The 14,463-nt window shown below is 44.0% G+C and overlaps 4 protein-coding genes across 4 annotated transcripts; 3 read left to right on the top strand and 1 right to left on the bottom strand.

The window, feature by feature from the left end:
- Positions 1-2,841: 2,841 nt before the first annotated feature.
- On the top strand, positions 2,842-3,463 carry RhiXN_02425 (uncharacterized protein; the record flags this gene model as incomplete). The annotated part of the gene is made up of 3 exons (XM_043322244.1): positions 2,842-3,084; positions 3,120-3,276; positions 3,315-3,463. 3 exons carry the CDS (start codon positions 2,842-2,844, stop codon positions 3,461-3,463), a joined length of 549 nt encoding a protein of 182 aa, XP_043177740.1.
- Positions 3,464-3,867: 404 nt separating this feature from the next.
- On the top strand, positions 3,868-5,919 carry RhiXN_02424 (Retrotransposable element Tf2 protein; the record flags this gene model as incomplete). The annotated part of the gene is made up of 3 exons (XM_043322243.1): positions 3,868-4,265; positions 4,293-5,266; positions 5,375-5,919. The coding sequence occupies 3 exons, from the start codon at positions 3,868-3,870 to the stop codon at positions 5,917-5,919; spliced, it is 1,917 nt and encodes a 638-aa protein (XP_043177739.1).
- A 3,457-nt stretch (positions 5,920-9,376) lies between these two features.
- RhiXN_02423 (uncharacterized protein) lies at positions 9,377-9,962 on the top strand (the record flags this gene model as incomplete). The annotated part of the gene is made up of 2 exons (XM_043322242.1): positions 9,377-9,550; positions 9,621-9,962. 2 exons carry the CDS (start codon positions 9,377-9,379, stop codon positions 9,960-9,962), a joined length of 516 nt encoding a protein of 171 aa, XP_043177738.1.
- A 3,134-nt stretch (positions 9,963-13,096) lies between these two features.
- On the bottom strand, positions 13,097-13,705 carry RhiXN_02422 (uncharacterized protein; the record flags this gene model as incomplete). The annotated part of the gene is made up of 5 exons (XM_043322241.1): positions 13,097-13,195; positions 13,253-13,279; positions 13,352-13,521; positions 13,573-13,631; positions 13,692-13,705. 5 exons carry the CDS (start codon positions 13,703-13,705, stop codon positions 13,097-13,099), a joined length of 369 nt encoding a protein of 122 aa, XP_043177737.1.
- Positions 13,706-14,463: the final 758 nt, after the last annotated feature.

The following is a 14,463-nucleotide window of genomic DNA, read 5'->3' as shown; positions in this document are numbered from 1 at the left end:
ATAGCACTGCCAGATGCTGTAAAGGAGCAAGGTTAGTTGTTGGGGTTGCAACATGCAAGCCCTAGTGCACATCCAAACTTATAGATGTTCATTCAGCCACCCACATGACTAGAATTCAGGGCAAGGCACCATTAAGGATCACAGCACGGTGAGATTTGATAATAAGGTTGAGGTATGATAATGTTTCAGATTGCATCCCCCTCTGGACTACAATACCTGTCAGACTATTGCCAGTACTACACGCTCAATAACCATCTGCTAAATCTAGTCAAATTCAACTAAAGCATCTCAATGGATTCCCTGTCATTCAATTCAACACAATCAAGAAAAAATAATGAGCACACGGGGGAGTTGTGTTCCAACTTTTTTGCACAAGCAGAACATGATTTTTTCCTTGGCCTGTTCCGGGTTAGCACCAGTAATGGGCAGGTCAAGCCCCACCCAAGTCAACGGGAACCAACCATAAAATGGATCCAGTCACTCCACAAACAATTTGTTGAAGTAGGGATAGCTAGGGAGGTGCATCCCATCAAAGTGATCTTGAGTGAAGCAGAAGATACGTTTTTCATCACGTCCTTAAAGGAGAAATGCCGTCCTGGAGAAATCCCCCAGCTGCCCAAGGAGGTTCTGGTTTTAGTGTACCATGTGTCATGACCTTCATTGGCATGACATATTTTTCTACTATTTTCTACCTTTTTTCTGAGACAGTTTCCTTTTTTGGTATATATTTATGACTCATCAAGATCACGTGACATATTTGATATATGATGTGAAATTGTAAATGACTCACTATTTAGTACTGTTGTTTTTGATGTGGCTTCTCTCATGTATTTAAACCAGGTCAAGTCGCTGCTAAACAGCAAGACTTGACCTCTTTGTCAATTCACCTCAACTCTTACCTATCCCTTGCCCAAGCCCCTAGTTGGCTAAGTGCACATTACTTAAGAATCATAACCCTAGGCCCTTGTTGCCTCTCTACCCTTATCCATAACCCCTGGGCCCTTGTCGCCCCTCTACCTGTCTCATAGTCCATTGGTGATAGTGCCACGGACTTTAAGCCCCCTTGAACCATAGGTCCAAGCTGAGTCGTGACACTAGGTCAAGTCTTGTTACTCGTACTCTTGTCAACAAACAAGACCTACGCTTGGATAAGCACCAAAGCTTGAAAGGACATTGCATCGTAGCCCCTGTGTAATAATCAAAGACAGGAATACAAGTGTCAGTAAAGCCGCAGGATAGCCCCTTGCTAGCAATCGTCCGCATACCAGGGTGTCCGCACCTTTAGTCATACGCTGTTAGTCAGCTGAACCTCCGCTTACAAAAACCCTGACTAATATCACGCTCGTACACAGCTGCTGATTTTAGTAAAAGGATTGTTTAACGCTAGTGGGGAAGCAAACAGTTAGTAGTTTGAACTATAAACCCGTTTATCTATCTGATCAAGTACCGATTTATATCGGGAACACATTCTAGTGTTCGATTTTCTAGATCTTGTCCTCTTTGCCATTTTTTGGCCCTATTCCATTGTCACCCGCTATCTCTACCTCGAAAAAACCATCAACAACATCAATCATGTGCTAGTTGGTCGCATTAATAATCTTGAAGAACACATTGCTCGTATTGAGGAACCAGGGCTAGTCCAAACAATAGCTCATATCAAACACCATAAGTCCTTTGCCGAGCGCCTCAATAATATATACGAGGCAGATATTCAAGAACAAAAAAACCTTATTGCCAATCTTGAATCCCACAATCAAGATCTAGCTCTCACAATTGAAGAGCAAGAAAGGCGCATTGAGGAAAAGACCAACTATTGGTGGAAAAAGAGCTAGAATTAGATAACTTCCATTGCTCCATTCAGGATATCACCCAAGACGGAAAAGGGAGAATCCATTACTACAAAGAATATGAGTTTTTTGCAGTCTCATATGACAATGCCTGGTTTGGGCGTGATGGGAGAGACTAGTCTGACTCCCTCCCAAATCCAATCGGGGTGGTCAGCCCCATCCTCTCGAACACATACTCCTGCTCCTGCGGCTGTGCTGCCCCATGTATATTCCCCTATGTCCTTTGACCACATGTCTGATTGAGAATTATTAAATATGGTTGCCCAAAATATGATTGTGCTAAAAAAAGAATTCTCACAATTACAAGGTGCTTATGAAGCACAACACGACCAAATAGCATTATTAAGGGCAGAACTTGAGGAACATTGCAATCAATCGCGTAATCAACATATTTTTTATTCAAACCAATTCAAGGGGCGGCTACTTCCATCCAGGCTGTGCAAGATCAGCTTCTTCATCAATCTTCCTCTCGCTCCACAGCTCCACCTCCCCTGCCTTCTGGCACTACCACCTTTATCAATCCCCCACCTGCCCCTACGTCTTCTACTTCTGATTTGAAATTTGCCAAACCAAACAAATTTAGTGGCAAAAAAAAGACGCCCTCAATTTTATCATTGCCTGTCAGGCTTACATAAGGGCAAAGGGAGCAAACCAATCCCATGAGGAAAAGATTCTTTGGGTAACATCATATTTCGAGGGAGCAGCAGAGATTGGGTACGCCCATATAAGAAAGGAAGGTGTTTAGGGGAGAAGCGGTTCCCTTGTTGGAAATATTGATGTATTTTGGGCGGAATTCACTAAACATTATGTGGACACAAATCGTGATGAAAAGTACCGTCAAAAATGGAACAACTTGCGGCAGAAGGCTTCAGTTCAAGAGTACACTTGGGAATTCCAACAATACTCAGTGTCCTTGAGCTATAGTGACAAAACCTTGCATGACAAGTATTACAATGGCCTTAAAAATGACATCAAGGACATCATGCTCTCCACCATGTTCCAATGGCGTTGCGCCACAGCTCAGCAGGTTTATGACAAAGCAGAAGAAATTGCCAACCATATTGAATCCACACGCTTGTCTAATCCATCTGCTTCCACCCCCACTACTTGCGTATCTTCCAGCACTGCCCCCAATTCCAATCCCACCCCCACTTGTACACGCCTCAATGTGGGAGATAACGTCTACATGATTGACCCCACCACTCGTTGCGCCAAGAAAGGCGCTATCACATCTATTGTTTGTACCACCTCTGGCAATATGCCCAACGTCAGGTGGAATGGAGAATCCAAAGACACTATGATTCCATTCCCTTCCTTGAAAAAGACAAGCGCCCTGCCGCAGCCGCCCCTGTTAAACCCATCCTTGCCCCCACCCCTGTCCTGGCCTTGAATGCTAAAGGCCCAGGCCCTATGGATCTTGACGGAAGGGGTTTGCAAATCTTACATGTCACATATGCGGCGGTAAAGGACATTTTGCGCGCAGTTGCCCATCTAAGCCCATGTCTGGACATGTGGCTAACGTCGAATGGTCTTGGGAAAGGCCTAAAGAAGAAAATGGGATTGAAGTTGTTTCTGAGGATGAAGAGTCGGGAAAAGGAAAAGCCAAGGCCAACTAAGGAGTAAGGCACTTGGCTGTATGCTTGCGGATTTGCATTATGAGAACAATGATTTTGAAATACTGTCCTTATGTAATACATCTCAAATATATGCGTCATTCTCTGCAAATCCATGTGAAACTCCTAAATCCCAAAAATCAAGTTTTCTGGCTAAACCTTTTCAAGGAAAAGCCATGATTGATTCTGGAGCAACTTCTTGCTTCATCCACCCTCTTTTAGTAGAAACCTATCGACTTCCAACCTATATACATCCAATCCCCAAGAAACTACGCGTTATTGATGGCCAAGAAATTGATTCTGGTCAAATCACTCATTTTACTTGGTTTAGATGTACCATTGGCAATCACACCAAAGAACTAGAATGCCATATTTCCAATATTGGCAATCACCAATTAGTTTTAGGAATGTCATGGTTGAAAAAACACAATCCCCAAATTTTGTGGGAAAAACATACACTTGTTTTTAATTCTCTATATTGTTCCAACAATTGTTTAGCCACACCTGCTGTTTTAGAGCTCAAAGCAGTGGAAGAAATTCCTGTCCCTTATCAAGAATTTGCTAGAGTATTTTCAGAGGAGGAATCGTCAAAATTACCACCCCATTGTCCTTACGACATCGCCATTGAGCTACTCCCTGACGCAAAACCCCAACATGGCCCCATTTACAGCCTAGGCCCAAGGGAAGATGCGGAACTTAGGGAAACCATTGAAAAGCAACTGAAGGCAGGCCTGATCCGCCCGTCTAAATCTCCCATGGCTTCCCCCATATTATTTGTCAAGAAGAAAAACGGGAAGCTACGCATGTGTGTGGATTATTGACGCTTAAATAGCATGACCAAGAAGAATGTATATCCTCTACCATTGCCACAAAACTTGATTGAGAAGCTACAAGGTGCAAAGATTTTTAGTAAATTCGATCTCAAGGCCGGATATAACTTAGTCCGAATTAAAGAAGGTGATGAATGGAAAACAGCCTTCAAGACAAAATACGGACTATTTGAGTACTTGGTTATGCCCTTTGGGTTAACAAATGCGCCAGCGGCTTTTCAAGATATGATGAACAAAATATTCAGGGATCTTCTGGATGTTTATGTCATCATATACCTGGACAATATCCTAGTCTTCTCCTTGAACAAAAAAGATCATGAACTTCACGTGCGCAAAGTGCTAAAGAGGCTACAGGACAATGACCTTTTTTGTAATATTGAAAAATGCCACTTCCATGTCAAGAAGATTGACTATCTAGGGTTCATTATATCTGAATTTGGTATAGAAGTTGACCAATCTAAAGTCACGGATGCCATGAATTGGTCAACACCTAAGAATGTCAAAAACATCCAAGAATTCTTAGGATTTGTGAACTTTTATAGACAATTTATCCCCAATTTTGGTAACTTGGCACAACCCCTATACAATTTGCTCAAAAAGGACAGCCTATGGAAATGGGAATTGGCGGAACAACAATCCTTTGACAGTTTAAAGAAATGCCTCACTTCAGCGCCACTACTCCTACAGCCGGATACAACAAAACAGTTCTACATAGAATGCAATGCATTGGACTATGCCACTGGAGCTATATTATCCCAACGCAACCCTGAAGGGAAACTAGCTCCAGTAGCCTATCTATCCAAGTCACTGTCCCCTGCTGAAAAGAATTACAACATTTTTGACAAGGAACTATTGGCAGTCATTAGGGCATTTAAAGAATGGCGCCATTTACTGGAAGGATCAGAGTTACCAGTTCAAGTTCTAACAGATCATAAGAATTTGGAGTATTTCTCTACATCACAATCCCTGAACAAACGTCAAATTCAATGGGCAAATTTCTTAGTAGACTACAATTTTCAGATTATCTACAGACCTGGGGCACAGAATAAAAAGGCAGATATCCTTTCTTGACGCTATGATTTAGTACCCCTTGAAGGGGGGGTAGAGAACCAGGTTCTCCTGAAACCGGAACTTTTTATTGCATCTATTACTCCGGATCAAGAGATCAATGACCTAATTGGCAAAGCTATTTATGAGGATGACCGTCTGAAAGAAATCCTGCACAAACTCCAGAACAAGGAAAAGATCTTGGATTGGGAATTGAAAGAAGGACTACTATGGTATCAGGGAAAAATCTTTGTACCTAAAGACAATACCATTAGGAACCTTATTTTAGAATCTAGGCATGATGCCTTGGCGGCGGGACACCCAGGACAAGCCAGGACATTAGAACTTATTTCCAGGAGTTATTACTGGCCATTGCTGAAAAAGTTTGTCAATTCTTATGTCAGCCACTGCGAAACCTGTATCAGGTCCAAACCAACAAACCAAGTACCTGTAGGACTGCTAAAGCCATTGCAAATTCCTGAACGTCCTTGGGAAGACATAGCTTACGACATGATTGTGGGACTACCAGTCTCAGAAGGCTTTGATGCCATTAGGTTATTACAAAGTAGTAGGTGGTGGTAGGTTGAACCAAGCTACACTGCAGGGTGGCCCAAGCTACACTGCAGGGTGAACTGTGAGATGGCACAGGGTGGGAACCAGGTGGACACAACCCACATATGGTGTTAGGGTGGATTATAGGGAAAGCATCAGCCCTCCTACAAAAAGTTGCGTACTTTACACACAGCAATACCACCATCCCCTAAGTTAGGGTGAGTCATGTGACAACTGACCACCCATCCCACACAGAATTGCGTACAACATGCAGAAGTATAGCACCATGGTCAATGTTAGGGTGAGTCACATGATCAATGATTACTCCTTGTACTCACAGTTGCGTACCAAGTATGCAGCTATATGACCCACAATCATGTTAGGGTGAGTCACATGACCACCCATCACTCTACTCATGCAGAGTTGCGTACCAAGTACGCAACTATATCACACACAATTGTGTTAGGGTGAGTCACATGACCACCCACCGCTCTACTCATGCAGGGTTGCGTACGCAACTATATCGCACACAGTTATGTTAGGGTGAGTCACGTGACCATCCACTGCTCTACTCATGCAGAGTTGCGTACTTGGTACGCAACTATACCACCCACAGTTATGTTAGGGTGAGTCACATGACCACCCACCGCTCTACTTGTGCAGAGTTGCAGACTTGGTACGCAACTATACCACCCACAGTTATGTTAGGGTGAGTCATGTGACCCTCCACTGCACTACTCATGCAGAGTTGCGTACTTGGTACGCAACTATACCACACACAACTGTGTTAGGGTGAGTCACATGACCACCAACTGCTCTACTTGGGCAGAGTTGCATACTTGGTACGCAACTATACCACCCACAGTTATGTTAGGGTGAATCATGTGACCACCCACCACACTACTCATGCAGAGATGCGTACTTGGTACGCAACTATATCACACACAATTGTGTTAGGGTGAGTCACATGACCATCCACCGCACTACTCATGCAGAGTTGCGTACTTGGTACGCAACTATATCACACACAACTGTGCTAGGGTGAGTCACATGACCACCCACCGCTCTACTCATGCGGAGTTGCGTACGCAACTATACTGCACACAGTTATGTTAGGGTGAGTCATGTGACCCTCCACCGCACTACTCATGGAGAGTTGCGTACTTGGTACGCAACTATACCACCCACAGTTATGTCAGGGTGAATCATGTGACCACCCACCACACTACTCACGCAGAGATGCGTACTTGGTACGCAACTATATCACACACAATTGTGTTAGGGTGAGTCACGTGACCACCCACCGCACTACTCATGCAGAGTTGCGTACTTGGTACGCAACTATACCACCCACAGTTATGTGAGGGTGAGTCACATGACCACCCACCGCTCTACTCATGCGGAGTTGCGTATGCAACTATAGCGCACACAGTTATGTTAGGGTGAGTCATGTGACCCTCCACCGCACTACTCATGGAGAGTTGCGTACTTGGTACGCAACTATACCACCCACAGTTATGTTAGGGTAAGTCACATGACCACCCACCGCTCTACTTGTGCAGAGTTGCGTACTTGGTACGCAACTATACCACCCACAGTTATGTTAGGGTGAGTCATGTGACCCTCCACTGCACTACTCATGGAGAGTTGCGTACTTGGTACGCAACTATATCACACACAGTTATGTTAGGGTGAGTCACGTGACCACCCACCGCTCTACTCATGTTGAGTTGCATACTTGGTACGCAACTATACCACCCACAGTTACATTAGGGTGAGTCACATGACCATCCACCACTCTACTTGTGCAGAGTTGCGTACTTGGTACGCAACTATATCACACACAACTGTGCTAGGGTGAGTCATGTGACCCTCCACCGCACTACTCATGGAGAGTTGCGTACCAAGTACGCAACTATACCACCCACAGTTATGTTAGGGTGAGTCACATGACCATCCACCGCTCTCCTTGTGCAGAGTTGCGTACTTGGTACGCAACTATACCACCCACAGTTATATTAGGGTGAATCATGTGACCATCCACTGCACTACTCATGCAGAGATGCGTACTTGGTATGCAACTATATCACACACAATTGTGTTAGGGTGAGTCACATGACCATCCACTGCACTACTCATGCAGAGTTGCGTACCAAGTACGCAACTATATCACACACAACTGTGCTAGGGTGAGTCATGTGACCCTCCACCGCACTACTCATGGAGAGTTGCGTACCAAGTACGCAACTATACCACCCACAGTTATGTTAGGGTGAGTCACATGACCACCCACCACTCTACTTGTGCAGAGTTGCGTACCAAGTACGCAACTATACCACCCACAGTTATGTTAGGGTGAGTCATGTGACCCTCCACCGCACTACTCATGCAGAATTGCGTACTTGGTACGCAACTATACCACACACAACTGTGTTAGGGTGAGTCACGTGGCCATCCACCGCTCTACTCATGTAGAGTTGCATACCAAGTACGCAACTATATCACACACAATTGTGTTAGGGTGAGTCACGTGACCACCCACCACACTACTCATGCAGAGTTGCGTACTTGGTACGCCACTATACCACCCACAGTTATGTGAGGGTGAGTCACATGACCACCCACTGCTCTACTCATGCGGAGTTGTGTGCGCAACTATACCGCACACAGTTATGTTAGGGTGAGTCATGTGACCCTCCACCGCACTACTCATGCAGAGTTGCGTACCAAGTACGCAACTATACCACACACAGTTATGTGAGGGTGAGTCACATGACCACCCACCGCTCTACTCATGCAGAGTTGCGTACGCAACTATACCGCACACAGTTATGTTAGGGTGAGTCATGTGACCCTCCACTGCACTACTCATGGAGAGTTGCATACTTGGTACGCAACTATATCACACACAATTGTGTTAGGGTGAGTCATGTGACCACCCACCGCTCTATTCATGTTGAGTTGCATACTTGGTACGCAACTATACCACCCACAGTTACGTTAGGGTGAGTCACATGACCATCCACCACTCTACTTGTGCAGAGTTGCGTACTTGGTACGCAACTATACCACCCACAGTTATGTGAGGGAGGACCCCCAATTATCCTGGGGGAGGCTTCTTTGGCTTCCGGATATCACGTGCAGGTCCACTATCTGGGTGATTGTTTTTCCGGGCGCTAACACCATCAAACAATCAATTTTGATTGTGATGGTATTCAACTTGCGTTGTTGTTTGGGAGTTAGGTAGCATTCCTGGTACATTTAGCTACTGTATTTACTAGTCTAAATTAAAATCAATTGTTTTCATCCTCTGTTTTGAGTTTGAAGTCCCGGGTATATGCGCTTGCATTTTGTTCAGGATTACTAACGCTTGGGGAACTTCTGTTGTCTTCCCATGCCAAAAAATTTAGCTGTTCTTAGCGTATTGCGTGATCATTGTTAGAGTCAGAGCTTGTTTGCAATCATCCTTAAAACTTGTACACATACTATGGCAAGTTTAGGCAAACTATCCGCGCGTAATATCATTTGGCCTGGGAAGGATATAATTGAACGGAATAGCGCGCTGTCCGCCCCTAGTACTTTCTTAGATTTACTCCCTGCCTTTGATACTCCGGGTCTTTTGTCTGGATTCTGTTGGAAAAACAGCTTGTACTTGGGAGAGGTAAGTCTTGTTTCAATTGTATATGGACAAGTTCAAACTGAAGATTATAGTTATGGCTATATACATCAAGGAGGGTGGATACAATGGGATGAACCTATGGGTCCCCCAAACCAACCATCTCAGCCATATCTCATATGTCGCCATCCAAATCTATCAGAAGATTGGATTGCGGGCCAAGTACCGGGCTATACATCTTGGTCGGCCAATGGAGATCCCCTACTACCAACTGGTACCAACAAATGAGCTCTTGATGCGCGTCGGCATTGTAAACACAACAGGCTTGGAAACTGAGAACGTGGAGTTGAAGGATCGCCACATTCTCGAGGATAGGAATGAACTGACGCAACTTTTACCCAAGCTAGAGAAGGCCGGCATACCGCGAGTGGGCTCAAAAACTGGAGCGGGGTCATAAAAGAAAAATATGTATATATTTAGAGATAAATACATTTAAGCGCCGGGCGCATACGGCCCAAGGCATCATTCAACTTCCGGACATGGAAGGCTTGGGGTCCAAGGCATCTTTGGGTTCCGGACATGAGTCCTATGAGCGGCCGCCAAAAAGCTTCCGGATATGAACACTAGTAGAGGGCCGGATTTCTGAAGAAGCCTCCCTCGTGATAATTGGGGGTCCTTGTGAGGGTGAGTCACATGACCACCCACCGCTCTACCCCCTACTATTTTTTAAGGATGTACTAGCGCTGTCCCCCCTTTGATTGTTTTATGCAAAATGTCTCTTGACGTTTTGCAGCTAAGCTTACAACTTTGAGAACCCAGTATGTGATAGCCAGATGTCTCAAAAACCTTACATGTAGCTCTATAATTATTTTTAATCACAACATTGCGTGTACTCAACAAAACATTTGACCTATCTTGTTTGACCCACCTATGAACGCACCCTCAGTCTGGTGATCCAACATGGAAGATTAGCCACTGCTGACCAAGCATGAAACAATCAACAAGCGCACCAGTTTGCAAGAACAGCAACTGACTTGGGATCTTTGATCATGTACATAGATTTTCAATTATGATTTTATAAGTAAAGTCTATTTTACATGGATCATTCCTTACGGAAAGGCAATACATGAAGTCCAAGCGCTAGCACAGCCTCTGCTGTGCGGGCCAAGTCCGTCCTGTCCTGACAGAACAATTTAGGACAACAAATTTAGAAGAAATCCTTACAGAAACGTACCCATTGGCTGCCTTTCTGTAACAATTTTAGAACATCCTGGACATTCTAAAAGTCAGTTTAGAAATGAGGCCCAGTCCAGATGCAGATCACACTGTGGAACTTGGTGTGGAATGCGCTCGGACGCAGATTTGGATATTGGAGGGGGGGTGTTTTAAACATCTAAAATCTTTTTTTAGAGAGGGGGGGTATCCCCCCCTTCTATTTTGTAAAGCACGTATCAAGCTTTAGAATGGAACAAGATCAAGCTGATAAGATAAGGCCCTGAAGATTTGTAACCAAATTGGGAGTTTGGCGCTTTGCAGTGACTGCATATATTCCAACAGTAATTACAATATATTAGAGACAGGGGATAGGGGCGGCGCAAACAAAAAGCAGCCTCCCCTATCCTCAGTCCTCTGCGCTCTCCCACCTGTACAAACTTGCTCCCCACTCACCACTTCAATATGCCTGCTGAGAACGCGTGATCCAACCCCAGGTTAGGTTGTAGAGGGAAAAGTCTTGGAAAACTTTTGGAAATATGGTGTTTTTCCTGTGATCACTGATCTGTTTGCTGTCATACTTGGAGCTTATGTATATATAGCACATATGCATGTGCCTACTAATTTATAGCCCAATTGGTGATGGCAACCTGAGACCAAGTTTACTGTCCGCCGGACAGTCTCAGGGTCCATTATGTTGAACCTGGACAATCTCCCTGGTATCTGCATCTTATGTGCTCATAATTTGTGTATAGACCCATGTACCAAGTGACAACCCACTGGCAAACTCTCAGGAAGATTGGCAATGGTCACCCTGGGGCCAAGTTTACTGTCCGCCGGACAGTCTCAGGGTCCATTATGTTGAACCTGGACAATCTCCCTGGTATCTGCATCTTATGTGCTCATAATTCGTGTATAGACCCATGTACCAAGTGACAACCCACTGGCAAACTCTCAGGAAGATTGGCAATGGTCACCCTGGGGCCAAGTTTACTGTCCGCCGGACAGTCTCAGGGTCCATTATGTTGAACCTGGACAATCTCCCTGGTTTATGCATTTTATGTGCTCATTTTCTGTATCTAGACCTTTGTGTTTAGTGATAATCTACTGGAAAACTCTCAGGAAGATTGGTGGTGGTAACCCTTGACCAAGTTTGCTGTCCGCCGGACAGTCTCAGGGTCCATTATGTTGAACCTGGACAATCTCCCTGGTTTCTGCATTCTATATGCTCATAATTTGTGTATAGACCCATGTACCAAGTGATGACCTACTGGAAAACTCTCAGGAAGATTGGTGATGGTCACCCTGGGGCCAAGTTTACTGTCCACCAGACAGTCTCAGGGTCCATAATGTTAAACTAGACTATCTCCCTGGTTTCTATATCTTATATCCTCATTCTCTGTGTATGGACCTATATATCAGGTACTAAACCTACTAGCAAACTCTCAAAAAGATTGGTGATAGCAACCTGAGACCAAGTTCACTGCCTGCCGGACAGTCACAGGTCCATGTTGTAGAGTTTGCACGCCTTAGTTTGGTGGTTTTTGTCAAATATTAGTTGCAATACTTCCTGTATATATACTTTGGCTACAAATCACAAGCATCCAGCTTGATCTCTGTTGGTGGTAATGGGTGTCACTTGTAAAAACATGCAGCCAGGTAGGTCTTCTGACTTCAGCAGCCATTTTGCTCATTGCTGGTATATCATATATCCCCAGAAAAGTTGTGCAAACAAATGGATAGAAGTGGGAGAGGTCAACCTTATTCTGCTATGTACCTCTTCATCACTCAAGAGATGCATTACTGGTTTTACAATCCAGAAAGCTGCAAGTAGTTCATGTTTCTTATATTTGACACATATCACTTTCTGATCATCTGTTATCATTGGGATTGTCATGTATTTTGCATCCAACAGGCACATAAAGGATTAACTTTAGATTGTGCAATTATGATTTCTCTTGTAGCAATCAACAACCCATGTCTGGGGATACTGCAATATCAAGTTGAGCATACCTGAATACTGAATGCTTTTGAAGTGTACCTAAGAACATTACCTGGGTGTGATACTCAGAAGTATGGTACTTGCACTATAAAGAGCTTCAGATCAAATATGCAAACTGGTAACTATATGTTTGCACCTTCACTCAGGTAAAAGTCTTGCAATAGACTGCATGTTTTGACAGGTTGTGTAGGAGAGGTTGCACTTGTACCCTCCCATATGACAATTGCCTGAAATGTTGGTAACCTCCTCAGACATATGATGTTTGTGTGATGCATGCAATTCATTTTTGATCCTTCACATTTCTATTAGTGCCAATGGATCACAATCAGCAAAGGGGTACACATGTGCAGATAGATTCAGGTCTATCTGTTCTTATCTCAGTCACTATTCCAGTCCTCAGATGTATTTGATTGGCTGTCCTCATCTTGATCCCCTCCCTGGCTCCCTACCTGACTACCTTCTTGCCAGAGTCCTTGCTATTGTGTTAAAAGTCAATATCCTATGATGTGGATGAAGAGGAACAAGCATCTTACTGTCTCATTTAGGCTTTCTTCTACCTCCTACAGCAAAGAGATATGTCAACCAGCATACAAATGATGTAAATGTGTGTTGAAAGGCACTCTGGCACCTACTTTAGCTTTTTCCACCAGGGCATCTAGCATTCCCTCAGCCTGACCTTGCTTCCAAGCTCCAAGAACACACTGCAGCAGCTGTGTCAGCTTCCGACTCTCTACATGGTTAAAGTCAGGTGTGGTTCTGCCAAGGCTCTTGATTGTCTTTAGGAGATGGCGATTACCAACAGCTAAGATCAATTCAATATTAGAAATTGGTTCTATGAAGAGAAGTAACACACCACTACTGTTCTGCTTTGGTGGTTCCTCTGGACTGCTGCACCCAGTGTCAATTTCCATTCTGTTAGGTCCACAAAGAAATGCTAAGCATAAGTCAGTTGAAAATAGTATTGGTACTTACCCTGGCTGAGGCATTGAAGGCTTCCCATTGAGTATCTCATTAGTTCTATACACAGGCTATCCCAATTGCAGACATTTACCTTGTCATTTGTTGATTCAGTGGTGCTGCTTTCATGCCTATCATCACCTTCAAAGCTATTTTCCCTGATGCCCTTTGATTTCTTGAGCTGTGAGCCTGCTTTTGAATTTTGGGGTTGCTTTTGCGGAGCTGTGTTATTTCCAGCCCCTTGCTCCCTATTATAGGGGTCTGGCTCAAGGGGGGGTTGAGCAGAACCTTAAATCAAATCGCGTTTTTCCGCCCAAACCTATTAGTTAACCTGCCCTGAAAATGAAATTTCACTAGTAAACCACGTGATTCCGCATTTATCCATATATCTATCAAGGCAATTTGAAATCATTTGTTCAAATTCATGTTTTCAATATTTCACATAAAATTGCAGTTATGTGCAGGGAACTATTAGCTAAGGGGCCCTGAAAATGAAATTCTACTAATAAACCACGTGATTCTGCGTCGATCCATATACATATCATGCCAATTTGAAAACATCGATCAAATTTGTGTACTAATAGCCAAACAGAGCATGCACCTTCCATTTTTGGAAGTCGGGACTACCATAAATGGAAAGAGGGGGTTTGATTACCCCATATAGTTCAGTTTCAAGGATACATATAGCGTGTGGGAGGAGAAAATGAGAAATGAAGTAAATTTAGTGGATTTTGGTGAAGTGGGCCAGTTTTGAAAAATGGACTAAATTTAGTCCATTTTTTGTTTG

The sequence above is a fragment of the Rhizoctonia solani genome, chromosome 3 (assembly GCF_016906535.1).
Source record: "Rhizoctonia solani chromosome 3, complete sequence".
In the NCBI taxonomy this organism is placed as follows: domain Eukaryota; kingdom Fungi; phylum Basidiomycota; class Agaricomycetes; order Cantharellales; family Ceratobasidiaceae; genus Rhizoctonia; species Rhizoctonia solani.
The sequence above is the reverse complement of the archived record's forward strand: the minus strand, read 5'-3'. Positions and strand labels throughout refer to the sequence as shown.